Source organism: Oncorhynchus mykiss, chromosome 11 (assembly GCF_057628025.1).
Source record: "Oncorhynchus mykiss isolate SJ-2025 chromosome 11, ASM5762802v1, whole genome shotgun sequence".
NCBI classification, from domain to species: Eukaryota; Metazoa; Chordata; class Actinopteri; order Salmoniformes; family Salmonidae; genus Oncorhynchus; species Oncorhynchus mykiss.
The window spans coordinates 17,060,929-17,088,199 of record NC_143032.1 but is presented as its reverse complement, the minus strand read 5'-3'; the positions used below and the strand labels follow the sequence as shown (position 1 = coordinate 17,088,199).

Genomic DNA, 27,271 nt, shown 5'->3' with positions numbered 1-27,271 from the left:
TGTGTCAAACCTCCAGTTTCCCTCAGAGCCATTACCATGGAGAAGCCCAGAGACAAACCTGGCTACAGTGTGCATGTGTGTGTGTACATGCCGGTGTGTGTGTGTGTGTACCGGTGTATGTACTGGTGTATGGGCGTCTAGAGGGAAGCAGATACACCCATGTGTGTTGAGACAGATATAGCCACGGTTGGCCTACATCAGCCCACAGTGGCCACTGGGGGGCAAGCCTGGTGGTGTGTGTGGCCTGGATCTAGGCTAAATCAGGAGCTGCAGTGTGTCCCTGAGAGAAGCCTGGTGCCTGAACATGAAGCAGACTAAAACACTCAGTTTGAAGAGCTGAGATTCTGAAGGAGACCAATCAGTCGGGATCGGGGCTATGGGGTTGTTGTGGAGGCTCTACTGAGATGTGGAGTAGGAGTAGAGACTAGAGGAAGAGAGAGATGGGAGGAAGGCGTTCATGGCACACTTACAGACCATAATGTAGAAATGACAAGTCTCTGAAAGTACATCTATGACCATTCTAAAAGATGCCAGGCACCAGAACTTAGAGAGGGAAAGAAGTTGTTGTAGAAAACACCAGCCACCATTCTAGAACATAGAACATTCCAGGCAGGGTTTTTTCAGGAGTCCGTCTCCTGGTGCAAGGGAAGAGAAAATGTTTAATAGGGACAGGAGAGTCATGTCCAGAAGAAAGGAGGTTAGGAAAAGAGAGAGCTTCCCCAGACACACCAGTCGAGTAATGTTAGTCCACCTCTGGAGAGAGAGAGGGGAAGGGAGTGTGTTAGACAAACAGGAAGTGGGTATGTCTCCCTGACTGACCAGTCGACCTGGACTCCTCCCCCTAGACTCCTGGACTCTTCCCTCAGGGCTACTCCTTCTGGCCTCGGGATGAAGCAGGATTGGATAAGAGGAGTCAGGGGCAGGATCAGAGGTGCAGGACACACGTATACACGGAACAGTCACATTATGGCCTTCAAATTTGAGGAGCCTCTCCATGGAGTGACTTGATTGGGCGGGGTAGGAGGGGGGGCGGGAACGGGGGTTGTAACCAGGGAGCAGGAGGAGGTGTGATAGGCTGGCGTCTCCAGGCAGGTTAAAGGAGTGGTGCTTCTTGGGAGGTATACGAGGGGAGTTACTCTGGGCTCGACGCATCACCTAGAGACAGGGGGCGTCATCCAGAACATCACACACACATACATACAGGTGGACATACTGTCAATTCACACACACATTACCATGGCAGAACCTGAACCAAACTTTTCAAACACATAAACCAGTAGAGGATCTGTCTATGACGGAGACGCTGTGTGTGCCTGAGTAAGAGAGAGACGTTGTCAGATATCTTAAAGTTCAGACATAGCAACGCTACAGGGCTCCAATTCTTCAGAAAACATCAATCCTGCTTTTGGAAGCGAGAAAGAGAAAGACAGATCATTGTAGGAGACGATGTCAATGTTGTAAACTATACTGCTGGTGTAACCACATGAACTGAATCCATGTACAAGTGCTGAGTGCATCAACAGTACCTCCTTGGCCCAGGCAGGTTTGTCGTTATTGGGGGCTGTGTCTTTGTAGTGGTACAGCTGTTTGTTGTCTTGTGGCCGTGGCTCCTGCTGCTGCTGCTGTAAGGACACCAGGTAGGCTCTCTCCTGCTGCAGCTGTCTCTGGAGACGCTCTGCCTGCCGCTGCTCCTCCATCTGCTTACGCTTGTACTCCTGTAGTTACACACACACACACTCACGGTTTAGGGGAGGAACGCAACGGCACAATGTTTATGCTGGCGCCACAATAGAGCTATGGGGTTGTTGTGGAGGCTCTACTGAGATGTGGAGTAGGAGTAGAGAGCTATGGGGTTGTTGTGGAGGCTCTACTGAGATGTGGAGTAGGAGTAGAGAGCTATGGGGTTGTTGTGGAGGCTACACAGAGATGTGGAGTAGGAGTAGAGAGCTATGGGGTTGTTGTGAAGGCTACACAGAGATGTGGAGTAGGAGTAGAGAGCTATGGGGTTGTTGTGGAGGCTCTACTGAGATGTGGAGTAGGAGTAGAGAGCTATGGGGTTGTTGTGGAGGCTACACAGAGATGTGAAGTAGGAGTAGAGAGCTATGGGGTTGTTGTGGAGGCTACACAGAGATGTGGAGTAGGAGTAGAGAGCTATGGGGTTGTTGTGGAGGCTACACAGAGATGTGGAGTAGGAGTAGAGAGCTATGGGGTTGTTGTGGAGGCTACACAGAGATGTGGAGTAGGAGTAGAGAGCTATGGGGTTGTTGTGGAGGCTACACAGAGATGTGGAGTAGGAGTAGGGAGCTATGGGGTTGTGGAGGCTACACAGAGATGTGGAGTAGGAGTAGAGAGCTATGGGGTTGTTGTGGAGGCTACACAGAGATGTGGAGTAGGAGTAGAGAGCTATGGGGTTGTTGTTGAGGCTACACAGAGATGTGGAGTAGGAGTAGAGAGCTATGGGGTTGTTGTGGAGGCTACACAGAGATGTGGAGTAGGAGTAGAGAGCTATGGGGTTGTTGTGGAGGCTACACAGAGATGTGGAGTAGGAGTAGAGAGCTATGGGGTTGTTGTGGAGGCTACACAGAGATGTGGAGTAGGAGTAGAGAGCTATGGGGTTGTTGTGGAGGCTACACAGAGATGTGGAGTAGGAGTAGAGAGCTATGGGGTTGTTGTGGAGGCTACACAGAGATGTGGAGTAGGAGTAGAGAGCTATGGGGTTGTTGTGGAGGCTACACAGAGATGTGGAGTAGGAGTAGAGAGCTATGGGGTTGTTGTGGAGGCTACACAGAGATGTGGAGTAGGAGTAGAGAGCTATGGGGTTGTTGTGGAGGCTACACAGAGATGTGGAGTAGGAGTAGAGAGCTATGGGGTTGTTGTGGAGGCTACACAGAGATGTGGAGTAGGAGTAGAGAGCTATGGGGTTGTTGTGGAGGCTACACAGAGATGTGGAGTAGGAGTAGAGAGCTATGGGGTTGTTGTGGAGGCTACACAGAGATGTGGAGTAGGAGTAGAGGGCTATGGGGTTGTTGTGAAGGCTACACAGAGATGTGGAGTAGGAGTAGAGAGCTATGGGGTTGTTGTGGAGGCTACACAGAGATGTGGAGTAGGAGTAGAGAGCTATGGGGTTGTTGTGGAGGCTACACAGAGATGTGGAGTAGGAGTAGAGAGCTATGGGGTTGTTGTGGAGGCTACACAGAGATGTGGAGTAGGAGTAGGGAGCTATGGGGTTGTGGAGGCTACACAGAGATGTGGAGTAGGAGTAGAGAGCTATGGGGTTGTTGTGGAGGCTACACAGAGATGTGGAGTAGGAGTAGAGAGCTATGGGGTTGTTGTGGAGGCTACACAGAGATGTGGAGTAGGAGTAGAGAGCTATGGGGTTGTTGTGGAGGCTACACAGAGATGTGGAGTAGGAGTAGAGAGCTATGGGGTTGTTGTGGAGGCTACACAGAGATGTGGAGTAGGAGTAGGGAGCTATGGGGTTGTGGAGGCTACACAGAGATGTGGAGTAGGAGTAGAGAGCTATGGGGTTGTTGTGGAGGCTACACAGAGATGTGGAGTAGGAGTAGAGAGCTATGGGGTTGTTGTTGAGGCTACACAGAGATGTGGAGTAGGAGTAGAGAGCTATGGGGTTGTTGTGGAGGCTACACAGAGATGTGGAGTAGGAGTAGAGAGCTATGGGGTTGTTGTGGAGGCTACACAGAGATGTGGAGTAGGAGTAGAGAGCTATGGGGTTGTTGTGGAGGCTACACAGAGATGTGGAGTAGGAGTAGAGAGCTATGGGGTTGTTGTGGAGGCTACACAGAGATGTGGAGTAGGAGTAGAGAGCTATGGGGTTGTTGTGGAGGCTACACAGAGATGTGGAGTAGGAGTAGAGAGCTATGGGGTTGTTGTGGAGGCTACACAGAGATGTGGAGTAGGAGTAGAGAGCTATGGGGTTGTTGTGGAGGCTACACAGAGATGTGGAGTAGGAGTAGAGAGCTATGGGGTTGTTGTGGAGGCTACACAGAGATGTGGAGTAGGAGTAGAGAGCTATGGGGTTGTTGTGGAGGCTACACAGAGATGTGGAGTAGGAGTAGAGAGCTATGGGGTTGTTGTGGAGGCTACACAGAGATGTGGAGTAGGAGTAGAGAGCTATGGGGTTGTTGTGGAGGCTACACAGAGATGTGGAGTAGGAGTAGAGGGCTATGGGGTTGTTGTGAAGGCTACACAGAGATGTGGAGTAGGAGTAGAGAGCTATGGGGTTGTTGTGGAGGCTACACAGAGATGTGGAGTAGGAGTAGAGAGCTATGGGGTTGTTGTGGAGGCTACACAGAGATGTGGAGTAGGAGTAGAGAGCTATGGGGTTGTTGTGGAGGCTACACAGAGATGTGGAGTAGGAGTAGAGAGCTATGGGGTTGTTGTGGAGGCTACACAGAGATGTGGAGTAGGAGTAGAGAGCTATGGGGTTGTTGTGGAGGCTACACAGAGATGTGGAGTAGGAGTAGAGAGCTATGGGGTTGTTGTGGAGGCTACACAGAGATGTGGAGTAGGAGTAGAGAGCTATGGGGTTGTTGTGGAGGCTACACAGAGATGTGGAGTAGGAGTAGAGGGCTATGGGGTTGTTGTGAAGGCTACACAGAGATGTGGAGTAGGAGTAGAGAGCTATGGGGTTGTTGTGGAGGCTACACAGAGATGTGGAGTAGGAGTAGAGAGCTATGGGGTTGTTGTGGAGGCTACACAGAGATGTGGAGTAGGAGTAGAGAGCTATGGGGTTGTTGTGGAGGCTACACAGAGATGTGGAGTAGGAGTAGGGAGCTATGGGGTTGTGGAGGCTACACAGAGATGTGGAGTAGGAGTAGAGAGCTATGGGGTTGTTGTGGAGGCTACACAGAGATGTGGAGTAGGAGTAGAGAGCTATGGGGTTGTTGTGGAGGCTACACAGAGATGTGGAGTAGGAGTAGAGAGCTATGGGGTTGTTGTGGAGGCTACACAGAGATGTGGAGTAGGAGTAGAGAGCTATGGGGTTGTTGTGGAGGCTACACAGAGATGTGGAGTAGGAGTAGAGAGCTATGGGGTTGTTGTGGAGGCTACACAGAGATGTGGAGTAGGAGTAGAGAGCTATGGGGTTGTTGTGGAGGCTACACAGAGATGTGGAGTAGGAGTAGAGAGCTATGGGGTTGTTGTGGAGGCTACACAGAGATGTGGAGTAGGAGTAGAGAGCTATGGGGTTGTTGTGGAGGCTACACAGAGATGTGGAGTAGGAGTAGAGAGCTATGGGGTTGTTGTTGAGGCTACACAGAGATGTGGAGTAGGAGTAGAGAGCTATGGGGTTGTTGTGGAGGCTACACAGAGATGTGGAGTAGGAGTAGAGAGCTATGGGGTTGTTGTGGAGGCTACACAGAGATGTGGAGTAGGAGTAGAGAGCTATGGGGTTGTTGTGGAGGCTACACAGAGATGTGGAGTAGGAGTAGAGGGCTATGGGGTTGTTGTGAAGGCTACACAGAGATGTGGAGTAGGAGTAGAGAGCTATGGGGTTGTTGTGGAGGCTACACAGAGATGTGGAGTAGGAGTAGGGAGCTATGGGGTTGTGGAGGCTACACAGAGATGTGGAGTAGGAGTAGAGAGCTATGGGGTTGTTGTGGAGGCTACACAGAGATGTGGAGTAGGAGTAGAGAGCTATGGGGTTGTTGTGGAGGCTACACAGAGATGTGGAGTAGGAGTAGAGAGCTATGGGGTTGTTGTGGAGGCTACACAGAGATGTGGAGTAGGAGTAGAGAGCTATGGGATTGTTGTGGAGGCTCTACTGAGATGTGGAGTAGGACTAGAGAGCTATGGGGTTGTTGTGGAGGCTCTACTGAGATGTGGAGTAGCAGTAGAGCGCTATGGGGTTGTTGTGGAGGCTCTACTGAGATGTGGAGTAGGAGTAGAGAGCTATGGGGTTGTTGTGGAGGCTACACAGAGATGTTGAGTAGGAGTAGAGAGCTATGGGGTTGTTGTGGAGGCTCTACTGAGATGTGGAGTATCAGTAGAGAGCTATGGGGTTGTTGTGGAGGCTCTACTGAGATGTGGAGTAGGAGTAGAGAGCTATGGGGTTGTTGTGGAGGCTCTACTGAGATGTGGAGTAGGAGTAGAGAGCTATGGGGTTGTTGTGGAGGCTACACAGAGATGTGGAGTAGGAGTAGAGAGCTATGGGGTTGTTGTGAAGGCTACACAGAGATGTGGAGTAGGAGTAGAGAGCTATGGGGTTGTTGTGGAGGCTACACAGAGATGTGGAGTAGGAGTAGAGAGCTATGGGGTTGTTGTGGAGGCTACACAGAGATGTGGAGTAGGAGTAGAGAGCTATGGGGTTGTTGTGGAGGCTACACAGAGATGTGGAGTAGGAGTAGAGAGCTATGGGGTTGTTGTGGAGGCTACACAGAGATGTGGAGTAGGAGTAGAGAGCTATGGGGTTGTTGTGGAGGCTACACAGAGATGTGGAGTAGGAGTAGAGAGCTATGGGGTTGTTGTGGAGGCTACACAGAGATGTGGAGTAGGAGTAGAGAGCTATGGGATTGTTGTGGAGGCTCTACTGAGATGTGGAGTAGGACTAGAGAGCTATGGGGTTGTTGTGGAGGCTCTACTGAGATGTGGAGTAGCAGTAGAGCGCTATGGGGTTGTTGTGGAGGCTCTACTGAGATGTGGAGTAGGAGTAGAGAGCTATGGGGTTGTTGTGGAGGCTACACAGAGATGTGGAGTAGGAGTAGAGAGCTATGGGGTTGTTGTGGAGGCTCTACTGAGATGTGGAGTAGCAGTAGAGAGCTATGGGGTTGTTGTGGAGGCTCTACTGAGATGTGGAGTAGGAGTAGAGAGCTATGGGGTTGTTGTGGAGGCTCTACTGAGATGTGGAGTAGGAGTAGAGAGTAGAGAGCTATGGGGTTGTTGTGGAGGCTACACAGAGATGTGGAGTAGGAGTAGAGAGCTATGGGGTTGTTGTGGAGGCTACACAGAGATGTGGAGTAGGAGTAGAGAGCTATGGGATTGTTGTGGAGGCTCTACTGAGATGTGGAGTAGGACTAGAGAGCTATGGGGTTGTTGTGGAGGCTCTATTGAGATGTGGAGTAGCAGTAGAGCACTATGGGGTTGTTGTGGAGGCTCTACTGAGATGTGGAGTAGGAGTAGAGAGGAGGCTACACAGAGATGTGGAGTAGGAGTAGAGAGCTATGGGGTTGTTGTGGAGGCTACACAGAGATGTGGAGTAGGAGTAGAGAGCTATGGGGTTGTTGTGGAGGCTCTACTGAGATGTGGAGTAGCAGTAGAGAGCTATGGGGTTGTTGTGGAGGCTTTACTGAGATGTGGAGTAGGAGTAGAGAGCTATGGGGTTGTTGTGGAGGCTCTACTGAGATGTGGAGTAGGAGTAGAGAGCTATGGGGTTGTTGTGGAGGCTCTACTGAGATGTGGAGTAGCAGAGCTATGGGGTTGTTGTGGAGGCTCTACTGAGATGTGGAGTAGCAGTAGAGAGCTAGATAGCCATGGTGAAGAAGTGGAGGGCCTCCCATCTCTAGAGGGAGGCCCACGGCCCTGTCATAAGTGGAAGAGTTGAGCTCGTCTTCTCATCACCGTCCATGATGAGCCTGTCCTGCACTGCTACTCCCTAGATGAACTTTCCTAATCCCATTCCCCATAATATTTTACTAGAAATGCCGTTAATAAATGTTGTAGGTTAAAACTATGTCTTAGACAGTTTTCCAAAGAAGCTTTGCAGTCTGTGCGGTGCATCCTGCTCAATTATTCAAGTCACCAGCCTCGACTGGTGTTGAACCATGTTATGGCCCCCTAAACTGGGTCCATGCCCCACCTTGGCCACCCCATTTAAAATGTTATGGACCCCCTAAACTGGGTCCGTGCCCCACCTTGGCCACCCCATTTAAAATGCTATGGCCCCCTAAACTAGGTCCGTGCCCCACCTTGGCCACCCCATTTAAAATGTTATGGACCCCCTAAACTGGGTCCGTGCCCCACCTTGGCCACCCCATTTAAAATGTTATGGACCCCCTAAACTGGGTCCGTGCCCCACCTTGGCCACCCCATTTAAAATGTTATGGCACCCCTAAACCGGGTCTGTGCCCCGCCTTGGCCACCCCATTAAAAAGGGTATGGCCCCCCTAAACTGGGTCTGTGCCCCACCTTGGCCACCCCATTTAAAATGGTATGGCCCCCCTAAACTGGGTTTGTGCCTCACCTTGTCCACCCCATTTAAAATGGTCTGGACACACCACTGAGTAAAGGGTTAGCAGTGATAGGCTGAGGACTCAGGGATGAGAGGTCACGGGTGAGAGGTTACCATCAGTAGAGCCTGCTCCTGGAGTAGTTGTTGCTGTAGAATCTCCAGCTGTCTTTGCTCCTCCTCCAGCTGCCTACGGATATACTCCTAACCAATCACAGGCCAGATAGCCAGGATATCAGCCAATCAGAGCAGTAGGAGAGCAGCCATGTGAGTCATCAGAGCAGTCGGAGGAGGCAGAAATAGAGTGACGTGGAGAGAGAAGGAGAAAGGAGAGAAGAGAAGAGGGACAAAGAAAGAGTGAGAGGTTGTACACAGACAGATTAAGGAGAAGATTTGCTGAAAGAGAGAAAGAACCAGAAGTAAAGATTAAATCCAACATAGAAGAGAGGAGATGTGGTTAGAGGGATAAAAGGGAGAAGAGAGAGAGAGGGTGAGAGAGAGTCTTAGTATTGAATCAAGTGTGTAAGATAAAAAAACAAGATGTTTTAGAGACTGAAAATTACACAGAGTGAAAGAGAAGCGTTAGTGAAACAGAACCATCCGGATCCTTGACCCAGACCCTTACTACACCTGGCCTGGGACATGTAGCTTCATAACACCTAAATGTCAGCCTCATGACTTGTCTATGTTAAGTCTATATCTGGACTGCAAAATAGCTCTGACAGAATGGGGTGAATCCTAGTTGATGTGAGTGAGAGTGTGTGTGTGTGTGTGTGTGTGTGTGTGTGTGTGTGTATGTGAGAATGTGTGTGAGAATGTGTGTGAGTGTGAGAGAGAGAGGAGAGGAGAGAAAGAGAGAAAGAGAGAGAGAAAGAGAAAAAGAGAAAGAGAGAAAGAAAGAGAGAAAGAGAGAAAGAGAGAGAAAGAGAGAAAAAGAGAGAAAGAGAGAGAAAGAGAGAGAGAGCGAGAGAGAGAGAGAGAGAAAGGAGAGAGAGAAAGGAGAGAGAGTGTGCGCACTTGAGTGTTACCTGTGTGTGTACCTGTTCTCTCTCTGCGTGCCTCCTCTCCTCATCTCTCCGTAGTTGTTCCATCTCTTCATAGCGTCTCCTCTGCTCTCTCTCCTGTTGCTTCCTCATCTCACGTTCCCTACGCTGTTGCTGTTGGAGAAAGAGAGAGATGGAGGGTGTGAGAAAGACAGAAAGAGACAGACAGAGAATGAATGTTGTAGGGTGAGCATCTTTTTATATAGGTTTTCAAAGCTGGCACCAGATATGTTATCAAGCTGAGCTGTGCTGGAAAATGCAACGTGAACAGAAAGGATCTGAGGCAGCAGAGTAGGGTTCAGGTGTGCATCATAGATCATGCTGCTCTTCCCAACAGCGCTCTACCTCCTCCAGTCTCCTCCTCTGCTCTTTCTGCTCCTCTATGCGTTTCTGTCGCTCTGCCAACAGGAGGCGTTTGTGTTCTTCATTCTGCTGTTGCTCCAACTGCTGCCTCCTCAGAGCCTCAGAACGCTCCTTATTGGCCAGCTGCAGCCGCAGGAAGTCCCGCCTCAACGTCGACTCCCCAGGGATGTTGATGATGGAGCTGGACAAAGACGAATGAGAGAAGGGATAGGAGAAGGAAGGTTGATGAGCGCAAATCACATTTGGAAGCAAATACGCATGCACACACCAGCGCATGTATGCACAAGCACAGAAAAAAAACACAAGCACCCTACCTTGGCTCCCCCATGTCCCGTTCCTCCTCCTCTTCCTCACTGCCACTGTACTCATACTCTGTCTCATCTGTAACACACGGTTAGAAACACATACATTAAGCAGTTACAAACACACGTCAATGGCCGACACAGTGGGATCTGAGCCCTCTGTTGTATGTCTCACCCCTCTCTCCGCGTTTCTTCTTGGTTCTGTCGATGTGGTCCTTCAGTTGGATGCGGACCTGTCGTTCGTTGGGCAGCTCTCTGATGAAGGGGTGCTTCAACAGCTGCTCTGTGTTGGGTCTCTGACCATGACTCTTCACCAAGCAACTCTCAATGAACGACTGGAACTTCTTAGACCTGAACGCACACAGTGATAACATAGTGAATGCTTGTGTGAATGTGTGTGTGTGTTTTTGGTAACTCACCACTTCTTGGACTTGAGTCTGGGGGCGGGGTTCCTGGGGATCAGGAAGAGAGCCCTCATTGGGTGCATGTCACACAGTGCTGCAGAGAGGAAAAGAAAGGGTTAACACCAGAGCCTTGACACAAACACACACAATACCCATCTCAAGATACCCCAATAACAAACCACAACACCTCCAACCAAGGCACACAACGTCTGATCGTGTCTAATGTCACGGTGTTGTGCCAGCCTGTGGTGTGGTTGGCGCTGGTACTTACGCGGTGCTCCTTCTGCCATCTCTATAGCCGTAATACCCAGAGACCACAGATCACTCTGAGAGAGAGAGAGAGAAAGAGCAAGAAGTTAGGAGGGATGGAGGAGATGACAAGGGAAAATACCCCTGAAACAAACACACATATACACACAGTCTGCTAAGGTACCTTGAAGTCGTAGGTGGCCTCAGGGTTTTCGTCGCAGGCGATGACTTCAGGAGCCATCCAATAGGGCGTTCCTATAAACGTGTTCCTCCTCCCCACAGTACGGTCCAACTGAGCACTCACACCGAAGTCCACTGGAACACACACAAGTTTAAACAGTTTGCTTGCTGCCTGTCTGGCTGCCTGTCTGGCTGCCTGTCTGGCTGCCTGTCTGGCTGCCTGTCTGTCTGGCTGTCTGTCTGGCTGTCTGTCTGGCTGTCTGTCTGTCTGTCTGGCTGGCTGCCTGCATGTCTGGCTGCCTGTCTGTCTGTCTGTCTGGCTGCCTGCATGTCTGGCTGTCTGGCTGCCTGCATGTCTGCCTGCCTGCATGTCTGTCTCACCCAATTTGACCTCTGCGTTCTCTGTCAGCAGGACGTTCTGACCCTTGATGTCTCTGTGGATGACCTTGTGTTGGTGGAGATGGGTCAGACCCTAGCAATAGAGAGAGAGATAGAGGTTGGTAATTAGAAGACATTATTTCAGTAGGTCTCATTCCAAATGTGTTGATTGCATTAGTTCTAGATAGAGGGTGGTACCCTGAGGATCTCTCTGCAGATGTAGGCAGTCCACTCCTCCTTCAGAGAGTTCCCCTTGGTGTTCTTAATCAGATCTGTCACCGAGCCTGCCCCACAGAACTCCATCACCAACTACAGAGAGACAGAGAGAGACACAGAGAGATGAACACACACCAAACTGAACAGAACTGACAGTCATGCACACATGCAAACACGTACGTACCCATAGCTGGTCGTCGATACCAGGTGGGTTCTTCTTGACGAAGGCACCGTAATAGGTAGCAATGTTCCGATGGTGGCTGTACTTCTTCAACATGTTGATCTCTGCTTTAATCTCCTCTTCCTCATCCTGGAACACACACACACCATATAGTGATACAAACACAGTTGAGAACAATTTGGGATAGCTTTCTTTATATTTGTGTGTGTGTGTGTGCGCACGTGCATGCATGTGACTTACGCCAGTGACGTCCATAACTTTGATGGCCGCAAGCTGGCCTGTTTTGACATGCCGACCCTGAAAAAAAGAGAGAGAGAGAATGTGAAATAAATCAGTTTTGCCAACATTACCATCCTGTAATCTGTGTGTTTTGGTCCCAGAGCCACAGGCTGTCGCCCAGCTCTCAGCCTGACCAAGATGGCTGACCGGCCAACACAAACGACTGCCTCTGATGCGCATTGACAAGGCTCCATCTAGATCTACTGTATGTCAGCTGCCAACAGAGGCAGCTACTTTACACTAGGGAAGTTAAATAATACAAAAAACATCACTTAAGATAAGATGCGGATTGAGTGTTTGCCTTTATAGTGAGGAACAATTCCCACATCACTGCCATAACACATAGAAACACTTCCTCATGGTAGCCTAGCAACAGGCCTGGCACGTTGTTAAGTCACAGGGATTTTTACACTGTGGTCCAGACAGGCAGACATGTGAGCTGGGGTTACAACACACACAAACACCGTATCTGTTTCCTAGTATTGCATCAGACACACTGAATGTAATTGACAGGCAGAGAAGCTGAACCAAACTGTTAAAAGTCACTCTTCTGTTCTCGACAAGGTTCCACAGAGATGCTGACCCATGTTGACTTCCACAGTTGTGTCAAGTTGGCTGGATGTCCTTTGGGTGGTGGACCAATCTTGATACACATGGGGAACTGTAGAGTGTGAAAAACCCAACAACCGGTGCGCCTAGCACCTATTTCCATACCCTGTTCAAAGGCACAATCTTTTGTCTTGCCCATTCACCCTCTGAATGGCACACATACACAATCCATGTCTGAATTGTCTCAAGGCTTAAAAATCCTTCTTTACCCTGTCTCCTCCCCTTCATCTACACTGATTGAAGTGGATATTACAAGTGGAATGAATAAGGTATCACCAGGATTTACCTGGTCAGTCAATGTCATGGAAAGAGCATGTGTTCCTAATGTTTTGTACACTCAGTGTATAACAGATAAAATAATACTTGAATCAATAGACATCGAAATGGATAAAACATAATTGAACTGGATAGAGCGGTAATGTGTGTGTGTGTGTGTGTGTGTGTGTGTGTGTGTGTGTGTGTGTGTGTAGGGGTGTGTGTGTGTGTGTGTGTAGGGGTGTGTGTGTGTGTGTGTAGGGGTGTGTGTGTGAGTGTGTGTGTAGGGGTGTGTGTGTGTGGAGAGAAAAGGACAGAATACTCCCTTTATAGGTGTCCTAAGGCATAAGAACACTCATTGGTTCAGACATGCCTCGCATTCCTGATCTGTTGGAGTACTTTAACTCTACTGATTAGACCCAACACACGAGAGAGAGAGAGACACAGACAGAGACAAAAACAGAGACCGAGACAGACATGGAGAGATAGAGGAAGAGAGAAGGACTGAAGGGGCTATGAGACCTACCAATTTGTCTTCCAGTGAAAAGATAGATAACATGGAAACAAATAGGCCTACAGCTTCACACAAACCTACCCATCTCTGCCTGACAAACAGTGTGCAACAGACTCCCTGAACAGCCAACCCCGGCTGCAATCTCACAAGTTAGCTTACAACAAGTGCATCAGAGCGATTTGACCTAAAACAGCCCCTAGCAGAGAAAGCAAGTGCTTTTGGGGCAGCAGGTAGCCTTGTGGTTAGAGCGTTGGGCCAGTAACCAGCAGGTAGCCTTGTGGTTAGAGCGTTGGGCCAGTAACCAGCAGGTAGCCTTGTGGTTAGAGCGTTGGGCCAGTAACCAGCAGGTAGCCTTGTGGTTAGAGCGTTGGGCAAGTAACCAGCGGGTAGCCTTGTGGTTAGAGCGTTGGGCCAGTAACCAGCAGGTAGCCTTGTGGTTAGAGCGTTGGGCCAGTAACCAGCAGGTAGCCTTGTGGTTAGAGCGTTGGGCCAGTAACCAGCAGGTAGCCTTGTGGTTAGAGCGTTGGGCCAGTAACCAGCAGGTAGCCTTGTGGTTAGAATGTTGGGCCAGTAACCAGCAGGTAGCCTTGTGGTTAGAGCGTTGGGCCAGTAACCAGCAGGTAGCCTTGTGGTTAGAGCGTTGGGCCAGTAACCAGCAGGTAGCCTTGTGGTTAGAGCGTTGGGCCAGTAACCAGCAGGTAGCCTTGTGGTTAGAGCGTTGGGCCAGTAACCAGCAGGTAGCCTTGTGCTTAGAATGTTGGGCCAGTAACCAGCAGGTAGCCTTGTGCTTAGAGTGTTGGGCCAGTAACCAGCAGGTAGCCTTGTGGTTAGAGCGTTGGGCCAGTAACCAGCAGGTAGCCTTGTGGTTAAAGCGTTGGGCCAGTAACCGAAAGGTTGCAAGATCGAATCCCCGAGCTAACAAGGTAAAAAACAGTCGTTCTGCCCCTGAACAAGGCAGTTAACCCACTGTTCCTAGGCCATCATTGTAAATAAGAATTTGTTCTTAAGTGACTTGCTTAGTTAAATAAAAGGTACACATTTTTTTAAAGTGCAACCGAGTGCATCAATACCTGGGCCCTGTCCAAAAACAACCCCTAGCACCAAACCCATTGTTTCTTGGAGATTGAAGAGGTAAGAAGTACTAGCTACACTTTGTGTTTTCAGATCTACACAAGTGCTTGGGTTTAGGGGCCAGGAGTTGAATCGCAACCGGGCCCTGAAGTGAAAAACATGTTGGCAAATACAACTCATCAGCTCTCAGCTCCTCACTGTTAAGCTCTAACAGGTTAGTGGAAGGTGGCACCACAAAGTTTGTAAACCCACAGGTGCAACATCGCAACACTTCCGGGAATGCTTGCAAAGCAGACAAAACAGTGGTTTGGGGTTTGAGAAGTCAATGACAGAAGTGAAAAATTATTCGTTAGTTATTCATTTTCTCGATTGCCACACTCCAAAAGATACAGCAAATTTGTATGTACACTACTGGTCAAAAGTGTTAGACTTTTTTGGTTAATACATGATTTCGTATGTGTTTTTTAATAGTTTTCCAAATCAAATCAAATCAAATTTTATTTGTCACATACACATGGTTAGCAGATGTTAATGCGAGTGTAGCGAAATGCTTGTGCTTCTAGTTCCGACAATGCAGTAATAACCAACAAGTAATCTAACTAACAATTCCAAAACTACTGTCTTGTACACAGTGTAAGGGGATAAAGAATATGTACATAAGGATATATGAATGAGTGATGGTACAGAGCAGCATAGGCAAGATACAGTAGATGGTATCAAGTACAGTATATACATATGAGATGAGTATGTAAACAAAGTGGCATAGTTAAAGTGGCTAGTGATACATGTATTACATAAGGATACAGTCGATGGTATAGAGTACAGTATATACGTATGCACATGAGATGAATAATGTAGGGTAAGTAACATTATATAAGGTAGCATTGTTTAAAGTGGCTAGTGATATATTTACATCATTTCCCATCAATTCCCATTATTAAAGTGGCTGGAGTTGAGTCAGTGTCAGTGTGTTGGCAGCAGCCACTCAATGTTAGTGGTGGCTGTTTAACAGTCTGATGGCCTTGAGATAGAAGCTGTTTTTCAGTCTCTCGGTCCCAGCTTTGATGCACCTGTACTGACCTCGCCTTCTGGATGATAGCGGGGTGAACAGGCAGTGGCTCGGGTGGTTGATGTCCTTGATGATCTTTATGGCCTTCCTGTGACATCGGGTGGTGTAGGTGTCCTGGAGGGCAGGTAGTTTGCCCCCGGTGATGCGTTGTGCAGACCTCACTACCCTCTGGAGAGCCTTACGGTTGAGGGCGGAGCAGTTGCCGTACCAGGCGGTGATACAGCCCGCCAGGATGCTCTCGATTGTGCATCTGTAGAAGTTTGTGAGTGCTTTTGGTGACAAGCCGAATTTCTTCAGCCTCCTGAGGTTGAAGAGGCGCTGCTGCGCCTTCTTCACAATGCTGTCTGTGTGGGTGGACCAATTCAGTTTGTCTGTGATGTGTATGCAGAGGAACTTAAAACTTGCTACCCTCTCCACTACAGTTCCATCGATGTGGATAGGGGGGTGTTCCCTCTGCTGTTTCCTGAAGTCCACAATCATCTCCTTAGTTTTGTTAACGTTGAGTGTGAGGTTATTTTCCTGACACCACACTCCGAGGGCCCTCACCTCCTCCCTGTAGGCCGTCTCGTCGTTGTTGGTAATCAAGCCTACCACTGTTGTGTCGTCCGCAAACTTGATGATTGAGTTGGAGGCGTGCGTGGCCACGCAGTCGTGGGTGAACAGGGAGTACAGGAGAGGGCTCAGAACGCACCCTTGTGGGGCCCCAGTGTTGAGGATCAGCGGGGAGGAGATGTTGTTGCCTACCCTCACCACCTGGGGGCGGCCCGTCAGGAAGTCCACAATCATCTCCTTAGTTTTGTTAACGTTGAGTGTGAGGTTATTTTCCTGACACCACACTCCGAGGGCCCTCACCTCCTCCCTGTAGGCCGTCTCGTCGTTGTTGGTAATCAAGCCTACCACTGTTGTGTCGTCCGCAAACTTGATGATTGAGTTGGAGGCGTGCGTGGCCACGCAGTCGTGGGTGAACAGGGAGTACAGGAGAGGGCTCAGAACGCACCCTTGTGGGGCCCCAGTGTTGAGGATCAGCGGGGAGGAGATGTTGTTGCCTACCCTCACCACCTGGGGGCGGCCCGTCAGGAAGTCCAGTACCCAGTTGCACAGGGCGGGGTCGAGACCCAGGGTGTCGAGCTTGATGACGAGCTTGGAGGGTACTATGGTGTTGAATGCCGAGCTGTAGTCAATGAACAGCATTCTCACATAGGTATTCCTCTTGTCCAGATGGGTTAGGGCAGTGTGCAGTGTGGTTGAGATTGCATCGTCTGTGGACCTATTTGGGCGGTAAGCAAATTGGTGTGGGTCTAGGGTGTCAGGTAGGGTGGAGGTGATATGGTCCTTGACTAGTCTCTCAAAGCACTTCATGATGACGGAAGTGAGTGCTACGGGGCGGTAGTCATTTAGCTCAGTTACCTTAGCTTTCTTGGGAACAGGAACAATGGTGGCCCTCTTGAAGCATGTGGGAACAGCAGACTGGTATAGGGATTGATTGAATATGTCCGTAAACACACCGGCCAGCTGGTCTGCGCATGCTCTGAGGGCGCGGCTGGGGATGCCGTCTGGGCCTGCAGCCTTGCGAGGGTTAACACGTTTAAATGTCTTACTCACCTTGGCTGCAGTGAAGGAGAGACCGCATGTTTTCGTTGCAGGCCGTGTCAGTGGCACTGTATTGTCCTCAAAGCGGGCAAAAAAGTTATTTAGTCTGCCTGGGAGCAGGACATCCTGGTCCGTGACTGGGCTGGATTTCTTCCTGTAGTCCGTGATTGACTGTAGACCCTGCCACATGCCTCTTGTGTCTGAGCCGTTGAATTGAGATTCTACTTTGTCTCTGTACTGACGCTTAGCTTGTTTGATAGCCTTGCGGAGGGAATAGCTGCACTGTTTGTATTCGGTCATGTTACCAGACACCTTGCCCTGATTAAAAGCAGTGGTTCGCGCTTTCAGTTTCACGCAAATGCTGCCATCAATCCACGGTTTCTGGTTAGGGAATGTTTTAATCGTTGCTATGGGAACAACATCTTCAACACACGTTCTGATGAACTCGCACACCGAATCAGCGTATTCGTCAATGTTGTTGTCTGACGCAATACGAAACATGTCCCAGTCCACGTGATGGAAGCAGTCTTGGAGTGTGGAGTCAGCTTGGTCGGACCAGCGTTGGACAGACCTCAGCGTGGGAGCCTCTTGTTTTAGTTTCTGTCTGTAGGCAGAAACAAAATGGAGTCGTGGTCAGCTTTTCCGAAAGGGGGGCGGGGCAGGGCCTTATATGTGTCGCAGAAGTTAGAGTAACAATGATCCAAGGTCTTTCCACCCCTGGTTGCGCAATCGATATGCTGATAAAATTTAGGGAGTCTTGTTTTCAGATTAGCCTTGTTAAAATCCCCAGCTACAATGAATGCAGCCTCCGGATAAATGGTTTCCAGTTTGCAAAGAGTCAAATAAAGTTCATTCAGAGCCATCGATGTGTCTGCTTGGGGGGGGGGGATATATACGGCTGTGATTATAATCGAAGAGAATTCTCTTGGTAGATAATGCGGTCTACATTTGATTGTGAGGAATTCTAAATCAGGTGAACAGAAGGATTTGAGTTCCTGTATGTTTCTTTCATCACACCATGTCACGTTAGCCATAAGGCATACGCCCCCGCCCCTCTTCTTACCAGAAAGATGTTTGTCAATGTTTATTTTGATGTCTTCACTATTATTCTACAATGGAGAAAATAGTAAAAATAAAGAAAAACCCTTGAATGAGTAGGTGTCCTAAAACTTTTGACCAGTAGTGTACGCGTGTGTGGGTTTGCATAGTACGTGCATCATTGACGATATGAGGAAGATGAGGAAAATGCAAGCAAACACACAGACACACACAGCACTGCCATGGTCATGTTGGGGCTTGATGCAGGTACTGCAGGTAAGATCATGTTGTGTAATGAGCCTCATCTCACCCAGCAAGACTAAAGGCTGTCAAAACACACACACACACACACACACACACACACACACACACGAAATGGCAGAACCCGCTTCTGCTGTTATCTCTTATATTATTCGACCGTGTGTGTGTGCAGGCTGTGTGTGTCAGTATAAGGCTGCAGGACAGACAGCTTAACATGTTGACGTGAGACGACCGTTAGACCAGATAACGTGTTTCTACTAGAGGTCGGCATGGCCGATTAATTAGGGCCAATGAATTAGGGCCGATTTCAAGTTTTCATAACAATCGGTAATCTGCATTTTTGGATGCCGATTATGGCCGATTACATTGCACTCCACGAGGAGACCACCTGTTACGAGAGTGCAGCAAGGATCCAAGGTAAGTTGCTAGCTAGCATTAAACTTACCTTATAAAAAACAATCAATCTTAACATAATCTCTAGTTAACTACACATGGTTGATGATATTACTAGTTTAACTAGCTTGTCCTGCGTTGAAAATAATCAATGCGGTGCCTGTTAATTTATCATCGAATCCCAGCCTACTTCGCCAAACGGGTGATGATTTAATAAGTGCATTCCCGAAAAAAGCACAATCGTTGCAACAATGTACCTAACCATAAACACCAATGCCTTTCTTAAAATCCAGATGAAAAATCCAGAAGTATATATTTTTAAACCTGCATCTTTAGTTACAAGAAATTCATGTTAGCAGGCAATATTAACTAGGGAAATTGTGTCACTTCTCTTGCGTTCAGTGCAAGCAGAGTCAGGGTATATGCTGCAGTTTGGGCTGCCTGGCTCATTGAGAACTGTGTGAAGACCATTTCCTCCTAACAAAGACCGTAATTAATTTGCCAGAATATTACATAATGATGACATAGCATTGAAGGTTGTGCAATGTAACAGCAATATTTAGACTTAGGGATGTCACCCGTTCAATAAAATATGGAACAGTTCCGTATTTCACTGAAAGACTAAACGTTTTGTTTTAGGAATTATAGTTTCCTGATTTAACCATATAAATGACCTTAGGCTCGCATTTCTGTGTGTTTATTATAATTAAGTCTATGATTTGATAGAGCAGTTTGACTGAGCGGTGGTAGACAGCAGCAGGCTCGTAAGCATTCATTCAAACAGCACTTTCCTGCATTTGCCAACAGATCTTGTAATGCTTGAAGCACAGCGCTGTTTATGACTTCAAGCCTAACTCCCAAGATCTGGCTGGCAATGCTAAAGTGCCTATTATAACATCCAGTATTCAAAGGTATATGAAATACAAATGGTATAGAGAGAAATAGTCCTATAATTCCTATAATAACTACAACCTAAAACTTCTTACCTGGGAATATTGAAGACTGATGTTAAAAGGAACCACCAGCTTTCATATGTTCTCATGTTCTGAGCAAGGAACTGAAACGTTAGCTCTTTTACATGGCACATATTGCACTTTTACTTTCTTCTCCAACACGGTGTTTTTTGCATTATTTAAACCAAATTGAACATCTTCCAATATTTATTTGAGACTAAATTGAATTTTATTTATGTATTATATTAAGTTAAAATAAGTGTTCATTCAGTATTGTTGTAATTGTCATTATTACAAATATATATATATAAAAATCAACTGATTAATCGCTATCGGCTTTTTTTCGGTCCTCCAATACTTGGTATCGTCTTTGAAAAATCATAAATCGGTCAACATCTAGTTTCTACGGACGAGCTTAACTAGCCAACATTGCCATAACGTCGCCTACAAGTGGGATCAGGGATTTCTATTGGAAAGCAGTTTGTGCCTATCTTCATACTATACTGTCTTTGGTGACAGAGCCCAAGTGGGAGGAGTCCTCAGGCACGCTGTAGGTTGAGAGTGTGGTGAGGGGTGTGTCTTACCTTGTAGACCTGCCCGTAGGTTCCATTTCCCACCAACTCCACTAGCTCAAATATACCAGCAGGGTCCTGGAGGGAGCAGAGAGCGGGAGAGTAGGAGAGAGGGAAGAGAGAAGAGAGAATAGTTAGTCAAGCATTGAAACTCTTTACTCAAGAATTCAGATCCTGTGGAATCTGACCCCCCCCCCACACTCCCAGATGGGATTTGCAAAAAAAAAGTGACATTCTTTTTTATTCAAGGTCAAACAGAAGCACTTCTAAACCTAGAACACTGCTCTAGAGACAGGTTGACATCTACACACAACCTCTCTGTCTTTTAACTAGCACCACCACACACATAAATGTCTCCTCACACGTGTGTGTGAGAAAGGAGAAAGCATTGGAGTCATGGCTTGGCGTGAGTGTGTGTGCCAATGCGTGTGTATGTGTGCGTTAATAGCAATGTCAATATGAATATTGTGCAAATTTTCTTGCTTCATACCACTCAAGTTATGAGGGTGTCTGGAAGTTGATTAATGTATTAGTCTCCTCATTTAATCTTTGATCTCTAAATGGCCCTTGATTTAAACAACTCTCAGGGAGTGAAGCCACTAACCCCCTAGTCACTAACCACTCTAGATGAGAGCATTCGATATTAAACCATAAATATGAGATTATGGTGCTATTAACGGCTGGCGTTAAGGCGGCGCTAGTATCAAACGCACGTTAGTTCACAATTTCGCATTTTCTAGCCCTATGCCAGGTTTGTTAATTTACCTGTCTTATATCAGCTCGCTTACGGTCAGATGGGAGGGGCGGAAATATTTGGGGTGTGTCCTTAAAAACATGAGGCAGCACTGATGGGGATGTTTAAGACCAACCAAAAACTGGTTTTAGCGGTAACACAGTTGGTTATGGCATGAATTTTGACAGAGGAAACGCAGCCTATCCCGCTGTGACGTCCATATAACTATAGTAGCCTGATGTAAATGATATTTTATTTGATTATTTGATTAAAAACCAAGCAAACCCCTCTCCCCACATTATTTTACCCAGCAAGGTCCCGTTTCGGATATGCATAAATCCCCCCAAACCATGATGTAGGCTACGTGTCAATGCCCATCATGAAAGGAGAGAGAACCTTAACCTTATTTATAAATAATCTATAAGGTAAGAAATGGCTTATTTTCCGTTTCATAGGTTCAAAACCCTCCCTTAGGGCTGCTATAAAGATGGCTGGTTCAACAGCACTGACTGTCTTTTTTATCCTGGTGGTTTTATGATGTCATTACATTTTACATTTATTTATTGTTGTTGAAAAATAAAAAAAATAAAAAGACTTGTTTTCGTTTAATTTTATTACAACCAAACTTATTAGAATGATTCCCCGTCCTGGTATTATGGTGACAACGTCCGCGACGCTCTTGCAATGCAACTTCTGGAGATGTGTGAACGTGATCTGATCTGTAATATGGTTCAGATTATGTTAATAAACATAGGCCTATATGGAAGCAGTATAACGGTGAGTGGACATTCTCCCATTTGATTTATATTGGATCTTTGTCCAGCTACTGTGAAAGTTTGGATGTGCGTAAAATCCTCCATAGTCTGCGTTGTTTTAATATTATATGCCCACGGGGAGAAATGAAGGTGCCTGTAAGTGTGATATAGCCTATTTTGTTTAGAATTGAATTCTAATTATTTGTTCTCTTTTTAGGCCTTATTAATAATGAATTGAATCTTGCTGATTAACAATGTTTGACATGTCCATGCTCAGCCATAATGTAATTTACAGTAGGCCTAGCCCCTATATCAGTGCTAATACTATTGAAGCCATGCAATTACTTAGACTGCAAATGGGTTCAAGTTAAGATATTTAGCAAAGATTGGTCTAAATTTTGATACTTAATTTCTGTAAACTATAACGGACTAAACTTAGAATTGAAGTTGATTCCAAGGCAATACATGAAAGACTGTAAATACACAACTTAAAGAAACCACACTTGGCCATGGAGCACGTTCTGGAGCAACGCAATGTGCTTCACAGGAAAAAAATTAAAAACTATAGATAAAATATTTACTACACATCAAGCATAATAGGACAAAATACAAAAGAAAAACAATATAAACTGAATGGCTAAAATGCACCCTAAGGAAAACCAAGCTAAAAAGGTGTGTTTTAATATCTCTTTTAAATATGTCCAGTTTCGGCCTCCCTCAGGTTCACTGGCAGGTTATTACAGAGGCTGGGGGCATAGTAACTAAAGGCTGTCTCTCCATGCCTCTTGGTCCTAGGCTTTGGGAAAGTTAAAAGGCCAGTGTCAGAAGTCCTGAGGGACCTACTGTGTAAATAACTTAAAAGTATGTCTGATATGTATTGGGGTGCACAATCGTGGATTGGTTTAAAAACCAATTGAGGAAACTTAAAATAAATTCTAAAACTAACAGACAGCCAGTACAGAGACCTTAAAACCGGTGTAATGTGTGCTCTCCGTCTGGTCTTGGTCAGTACCCGTGCTGCAGCATTCGGTATGTTTTGCAGTTGACCAATGGCTTTCTTGGGCAGACCAGACAGGGGAGCATTACAGTAGTCAAGCCTGCTTGTAATAAAAGCATGGATGAGTCTCTCTGTATCAGCCTGAGAGACAGACGCACCTTGGCAATGCACCTCAGGTGGTAAAAAGCTATTTTTGAAAAATTCCTCATGTGTGATTCGAAATTGAGTTCAGAATCTAAAATGACACCTAGGTTTTTTACTTGGCGTTTCATCTTTATTGCCCACAAATTAAAATGTGCGGCCAGAATCTCTCTCTGTGCTTCCACTCCAACAATAAGTATCTCGGGCTTGTTTTGATTTAGCTGAAGTTGTGAGCCATCTAGGTATTTAAATCACGAATACAGTCTAATCATTTATCAATGGTGACATAGAAATGGAAAGTTGTGTGTCATCTGCGAAGCAGTGATAATTAATGCTGTGTTTATTTGTATTTTTTACCCCCCTTTTCTCCCCAATTTTGTGATATCCAATTGCGATCTAATTACAATATTGCTTCATCGCTGCAACTCCTCCAGAGCATAACCTGCCAAACCGCGCTTCTTAAAACTTCTTCAGGATCAGCGTCCCTTCAGCGCGTTATGTCAAGATCGCAGATTTTAGAGAAACAACAAATGTCGGTACATATAAGTGTCTTATATCGGCTGAAAGCTTAAATTCTTGTTAATATAACTGCACTGTCCAATTTACAGTAGCTATTACTGCGGAAAAAGTCCATGCTATTGTGAGGAGAGCTCCTAACAACAAAACACTTTATTCACCGCGATAAGTTTAATAATTCACCTCTGAAGGTGAAATGTATACTTACAGTTGAAGTCGGAAGTTTACATACACTTAGGTTGGTGTCAATAAAACTTGTTTTTCAACCACTCCACAAATTTCTTGTTAACAAACTATAGTTTTGGCAAGTCAGATAAGACATCTATTTTGTACATAACACAAGTAATTTTTCCAACAATTGTTTACAGATGGATTATTTCACTTAATCACAATTCCAGTGGGTCAGAAGTTTACATACACTAAGTTGACTGTGCCTTTAAAAAGCTTGGAAAATTCCAGAAAATTGTGTCATGGCTATAGAAGCTTCTGATAGTCTAATTGACATCATTTGAGTCAATTGGGGGTGTACTTGTTTATGTATGTCAAGGCCTACCTTCAAAACTCAGTACCTCTTTGCTTGACATCATGGGAAAATAAAAATAAAAATCAGCCAAGACCATGGGACCACGCAGCCGTCATACCGCTCAGAAAGGAGATGCGTTCTGTCTCCTAGAGATGAACGTACTTTGGTGCGAAAAGTGCAAATCAATTCCAGAACAACAGCAAAGGACCTTGTGAAGACGTTGGAGGAAACGGGTACAAAAGTATCTATCTCCACAGTAAAATGAGTCCTATATCGACATAACCTGAAAGGCTGCTCAGCAAGGAAGAAGCCACTGCTCCAAAACCGCCATAAAAAAAGCCAGACTACGGTTTACAACTGCACATGGGGACAAAGATGGTACTTTTTGGAGAAATATCCTCTGGTCTGATGAAACAAAAATAGAACTGTTTGGCCATTATGACCATCGTTATGTTTGGAGGAAAAAGGGGGAGGCTTGTAAGCCGAAGAACATCATCCCAACTGTGAAGCACGGGGGTGGCAGCATCATGTTGTGGTGGTACTTTGCTGCAGGAGGGACTGGTGCACTTCACAAAATAGATGGCAGGGAGGTAGAGAAATTATGTGGATATACTGAAACAACATCTCAAGACATCCGTCAGGAAGTTAAAGCTTGGTTCCAAATGGACAAACATACTTCCAAAATTGTGTCAAAATGGCTTAAGGACAACAAAGTCAAGGTTTTGGAGTGGCCATCACAAAGCCCTGACCTCCATCCTATAGAAAATTTGTGGGCAGAACTGAAAAAGTGTGTGCGGGCAAGGAGGCCTACAAACCTGACTCAGTTACATCAGATCTGTCAGGAGGAATGGGCCAACATTCACCCAACTTATTGTGGGAAGCTTGTGGACGGCTACCTGAAACGTTTGACCCAAGTTAAACCATTTAAAGGCAATGCTAACAAATACTAATTGAGTGTATGTAAACTTCTGACCCACTAAGAATGTGATGAAAGAAATAAAAGCTGAAATAAATAATTCTCTCTACTATTATTCTGACATTTTACATTATTAAAATAAAGTGATGATCCTAACTGACCTAAGACAGGGAATTGTTACTTGGATTAAATGTCAGGAATTGTGAAAAACTGAGTTTAAATGTATTTGGCTAAGGTGTATGTAAAATCCCGACTTCAACTGTACATTCTGAATTATTATCATCCAAAGAGTCCCAGAGAAAACATGAAGTTTTGTTAGATAAAATAATTTCCATATAGCATGCACGATCGATTTTGTATTTCCACTCGTTCAATTTGCAAAGACAGTGTATTAAAGTAAATTAATGTTAGCAGGCAATATTAACTAGGGAAATTGTGTCACTTCTCTTGCGTTCATTGCACGCAGAGTGGGGGTATATGTATGCAACAGTTTGGGCCGCCTGCCTCGTTGCAAACTAATTTGCCAGAATTTTACATAATGATGACATAGCATTGAAGGTTGTGCAATGTAACAGCAATATTTAGACTTAGGGTTGTCACCCGTTCAATAAAATATGGAACGGTTCCGTATTTCACTGAAAGAATAAACGTTTTGTTTTAGAAATTATAGTTTCCGGATTTGACCATATTAATGACCAAATGCTCGTATTTCTTTGTTTATTATATTATAATTAAGTCTATAAGTTTTGGATATTTGATAGAGCAGTCTGACTGACCGGTGGTAGGCGGCAGCAGGTTCGTAAGCATTCATTCAAACTTTACTGCGTTTGCCAGCAGCTCTTAGCAAAGCTTGCTTCACAGCGCTGTTTTTGACTTCAAGCCTATCAACTCCTGAGATTAGGCTGGCAATACTAAAGTGCCTATTAGAACATCCAATAGTCAAAGGTATATGAAATACAAACGGTATAGAGAGAAATAGTTGACGCGTCATAATTCCTATAATAACTACAACCTAAAACATCTTAACTGGGATTATTTAAGAACTGGGAATATTGAACCACCAGCTTTCATATGTTCTCATGTTCTGAGCAAGGAACTTTTTACATGGCACATATTGCGCTTTTACTTTCTTCTCCAACACTCTGTTTTTGCATTATTAAACCAAATTGAGCATGTTTCATTATTTATTTGAGACTAATAAAATAGATTTTATTGATGTTTTATATTAAGTTAAAATAAAAGTGTACATTGTTCATTCAGTATTGTTGTATCTGTCATTGTTACAAATATATATACCATACAACACTCCTTCCGTGGACTCCAAATGCTTTTAAACGCTAGTAAAACCAAATGCATGCTTTTCAACCGTTCGCTGCCCGCACCCGCCCGCCCGACTAGCATCACCACCCTGGACGGTTCCGACCTAGAATATGTGGACAACTATAAATACCTAGGTGTCTGGCTAGACTGTAAATATATTAAACATCTTCAATCAAAAATCAAATCTAGAATTGGCTTTCTATTTCACAACAAATCCTCCTTCACTCACGCCGCCAAACTTACCCTAGTAAAACTGACTATCCTACCGATCCTCGACTTCGGATATGTCATCTACAAAATAGCTTCCAACACTCTACTCAGAAAACTGGATGCAGTCTATCACAGTGCCATCCGTTTTGTAACCAAATCACCTTATACCACCCACCACTGCGACCTGTATGCTCTAGTCGGCTGGCCCTCGCTACATATTCGTCGCCAGACCCACTGGCTCCAGGTCATCTATAAGTTTATGCTAGGTAAAGCTCCGCCCTATCTCAGTTCACTGGTCACGATAACAACACCCACCCGTAGCACACGTACCAGCAGGTATATCTCACTGATCATCCCCAAAGCTAACACCTAATTTGGCCACCTTTCCTTCCAGTTCTCTGCTGCCAGTGACTGGAACGAATTGCAAAAATCGCTGAAGTTGGAGACTTATTTCCCTCACCAACTTTAAACATCAACTATCTGAGCAGCTAACCGATCGCTGCAGCTGTACATAGTCCTTCCGTAAATAGCCCACCCAATCCATCTACTTCATCCCCATACTGTTTTTATTTCATTTACTTTTCTGCTCTTTTGCACACCAGTATCTCTACTTGCACATCATCATCTGCTCATTTATCACTCCAGTGTTAATCTGCTAAATTGTAACTATTCGCTCCTATGGCCTATTTATTGCCTACCTCCTCATGCCTTTCGCACACACTGTATATAGAGTTTATTTTTTCTACTGTGTCATTGATTTGTTTATTGTGTTGTTGGCTTGTTTATTGTTTATTAACTGCTACAGACCTATATCTATCCTACCATGCCTTTCTAAGGTCTTCGAAAGCCAAGTCAACAAACAGATTACCGACCATTTTGAATCTCACCATACCTTCTCTGCTATGCAATCTGGTTTCAGAGCTGGTCATGGGTGCACCTCAGCCACGCTCAAGGTCCTAAACGATATCTTAACCGCCATCGATAAGAAACATTACTGTGCAGCCGTATTCATTGATCTGGCCAAGGCTTTCGACTCTGTCAATCACCACATCCTCATC

General features: G+C 46.0%; 1 protein-coding gene across 29 annotated transcripts in view; it reads right to left on the bottom strand.

The window, feature by feature from the left end:
- The window catches only part of LOC110536565 (TRAF2 and NCK-interacting protein kinase), a 65,320-nt gene that overhangs the window by 33,134 nt on the left and 4,915 nt on the right, over positions 1–27,271 (bottom strand). For 4 of the 29 annotated variants that reach the window (XM_036935061.2, XM_090189577.1, XM_090189578.1 and 1 more), the window contains exons 2-16: positions 20,115–20,180; positions 11,739–11,795; positions 11,502–11,627; positions 11,300–11,410; positions 11,105–11,195; positions 10,728–10,858; positions 10,566–10,620; positions 10,310–10,388; positions 10,066–10,241; positions 9,903–9,969; positions 9,571–9,769; positions 9,211–9,339; positions 8,300–8,386; positions 1,527–1,715; positions 820–1,155 (exon numbers count right to left, since the gene is read on the bottom strand). In XM_036935061.2, coding sequence (XP_036790956.2) covers positions 820–1,155; positions 1,527–1,715; positions 8,300–8,386; positions 9,211–9,339; positions 9,571–9,769; positions 9,903–9,969; positions 10,066–10,241; positions 10,310–10,388; positions 10,566–10,620; positions 10,728–10,858; positions 11,105–11,195; positions 11,300–11,410; positions 11,502–11,627; positions 11,739–11,795; positions 20,115–20,180 — 1,899 coding nt within the window. The remainder of the gene's footprint in view (positions 1–819; positions 1,156–1,526; positions 1,716–8,299; positions 8,387–9,210; positions 9,340–9,570; positions 9,770–9,902; positions 9,970–10,065; positions 10,242–10,309; positions 10,389–10,565; positions 10,621–10,727; positions 10,859–11,104; positions 11,196–11,299; positions 11,411–11,501; positions 11,628–11,738; positions 11,796–20,114; positions 20,181–27,271) is intronic. The other 25 variants (XM_036935070.2, XM_090189591.1, XM_090189595.1 and 22 more) reach the window with 7 other exon arrangements.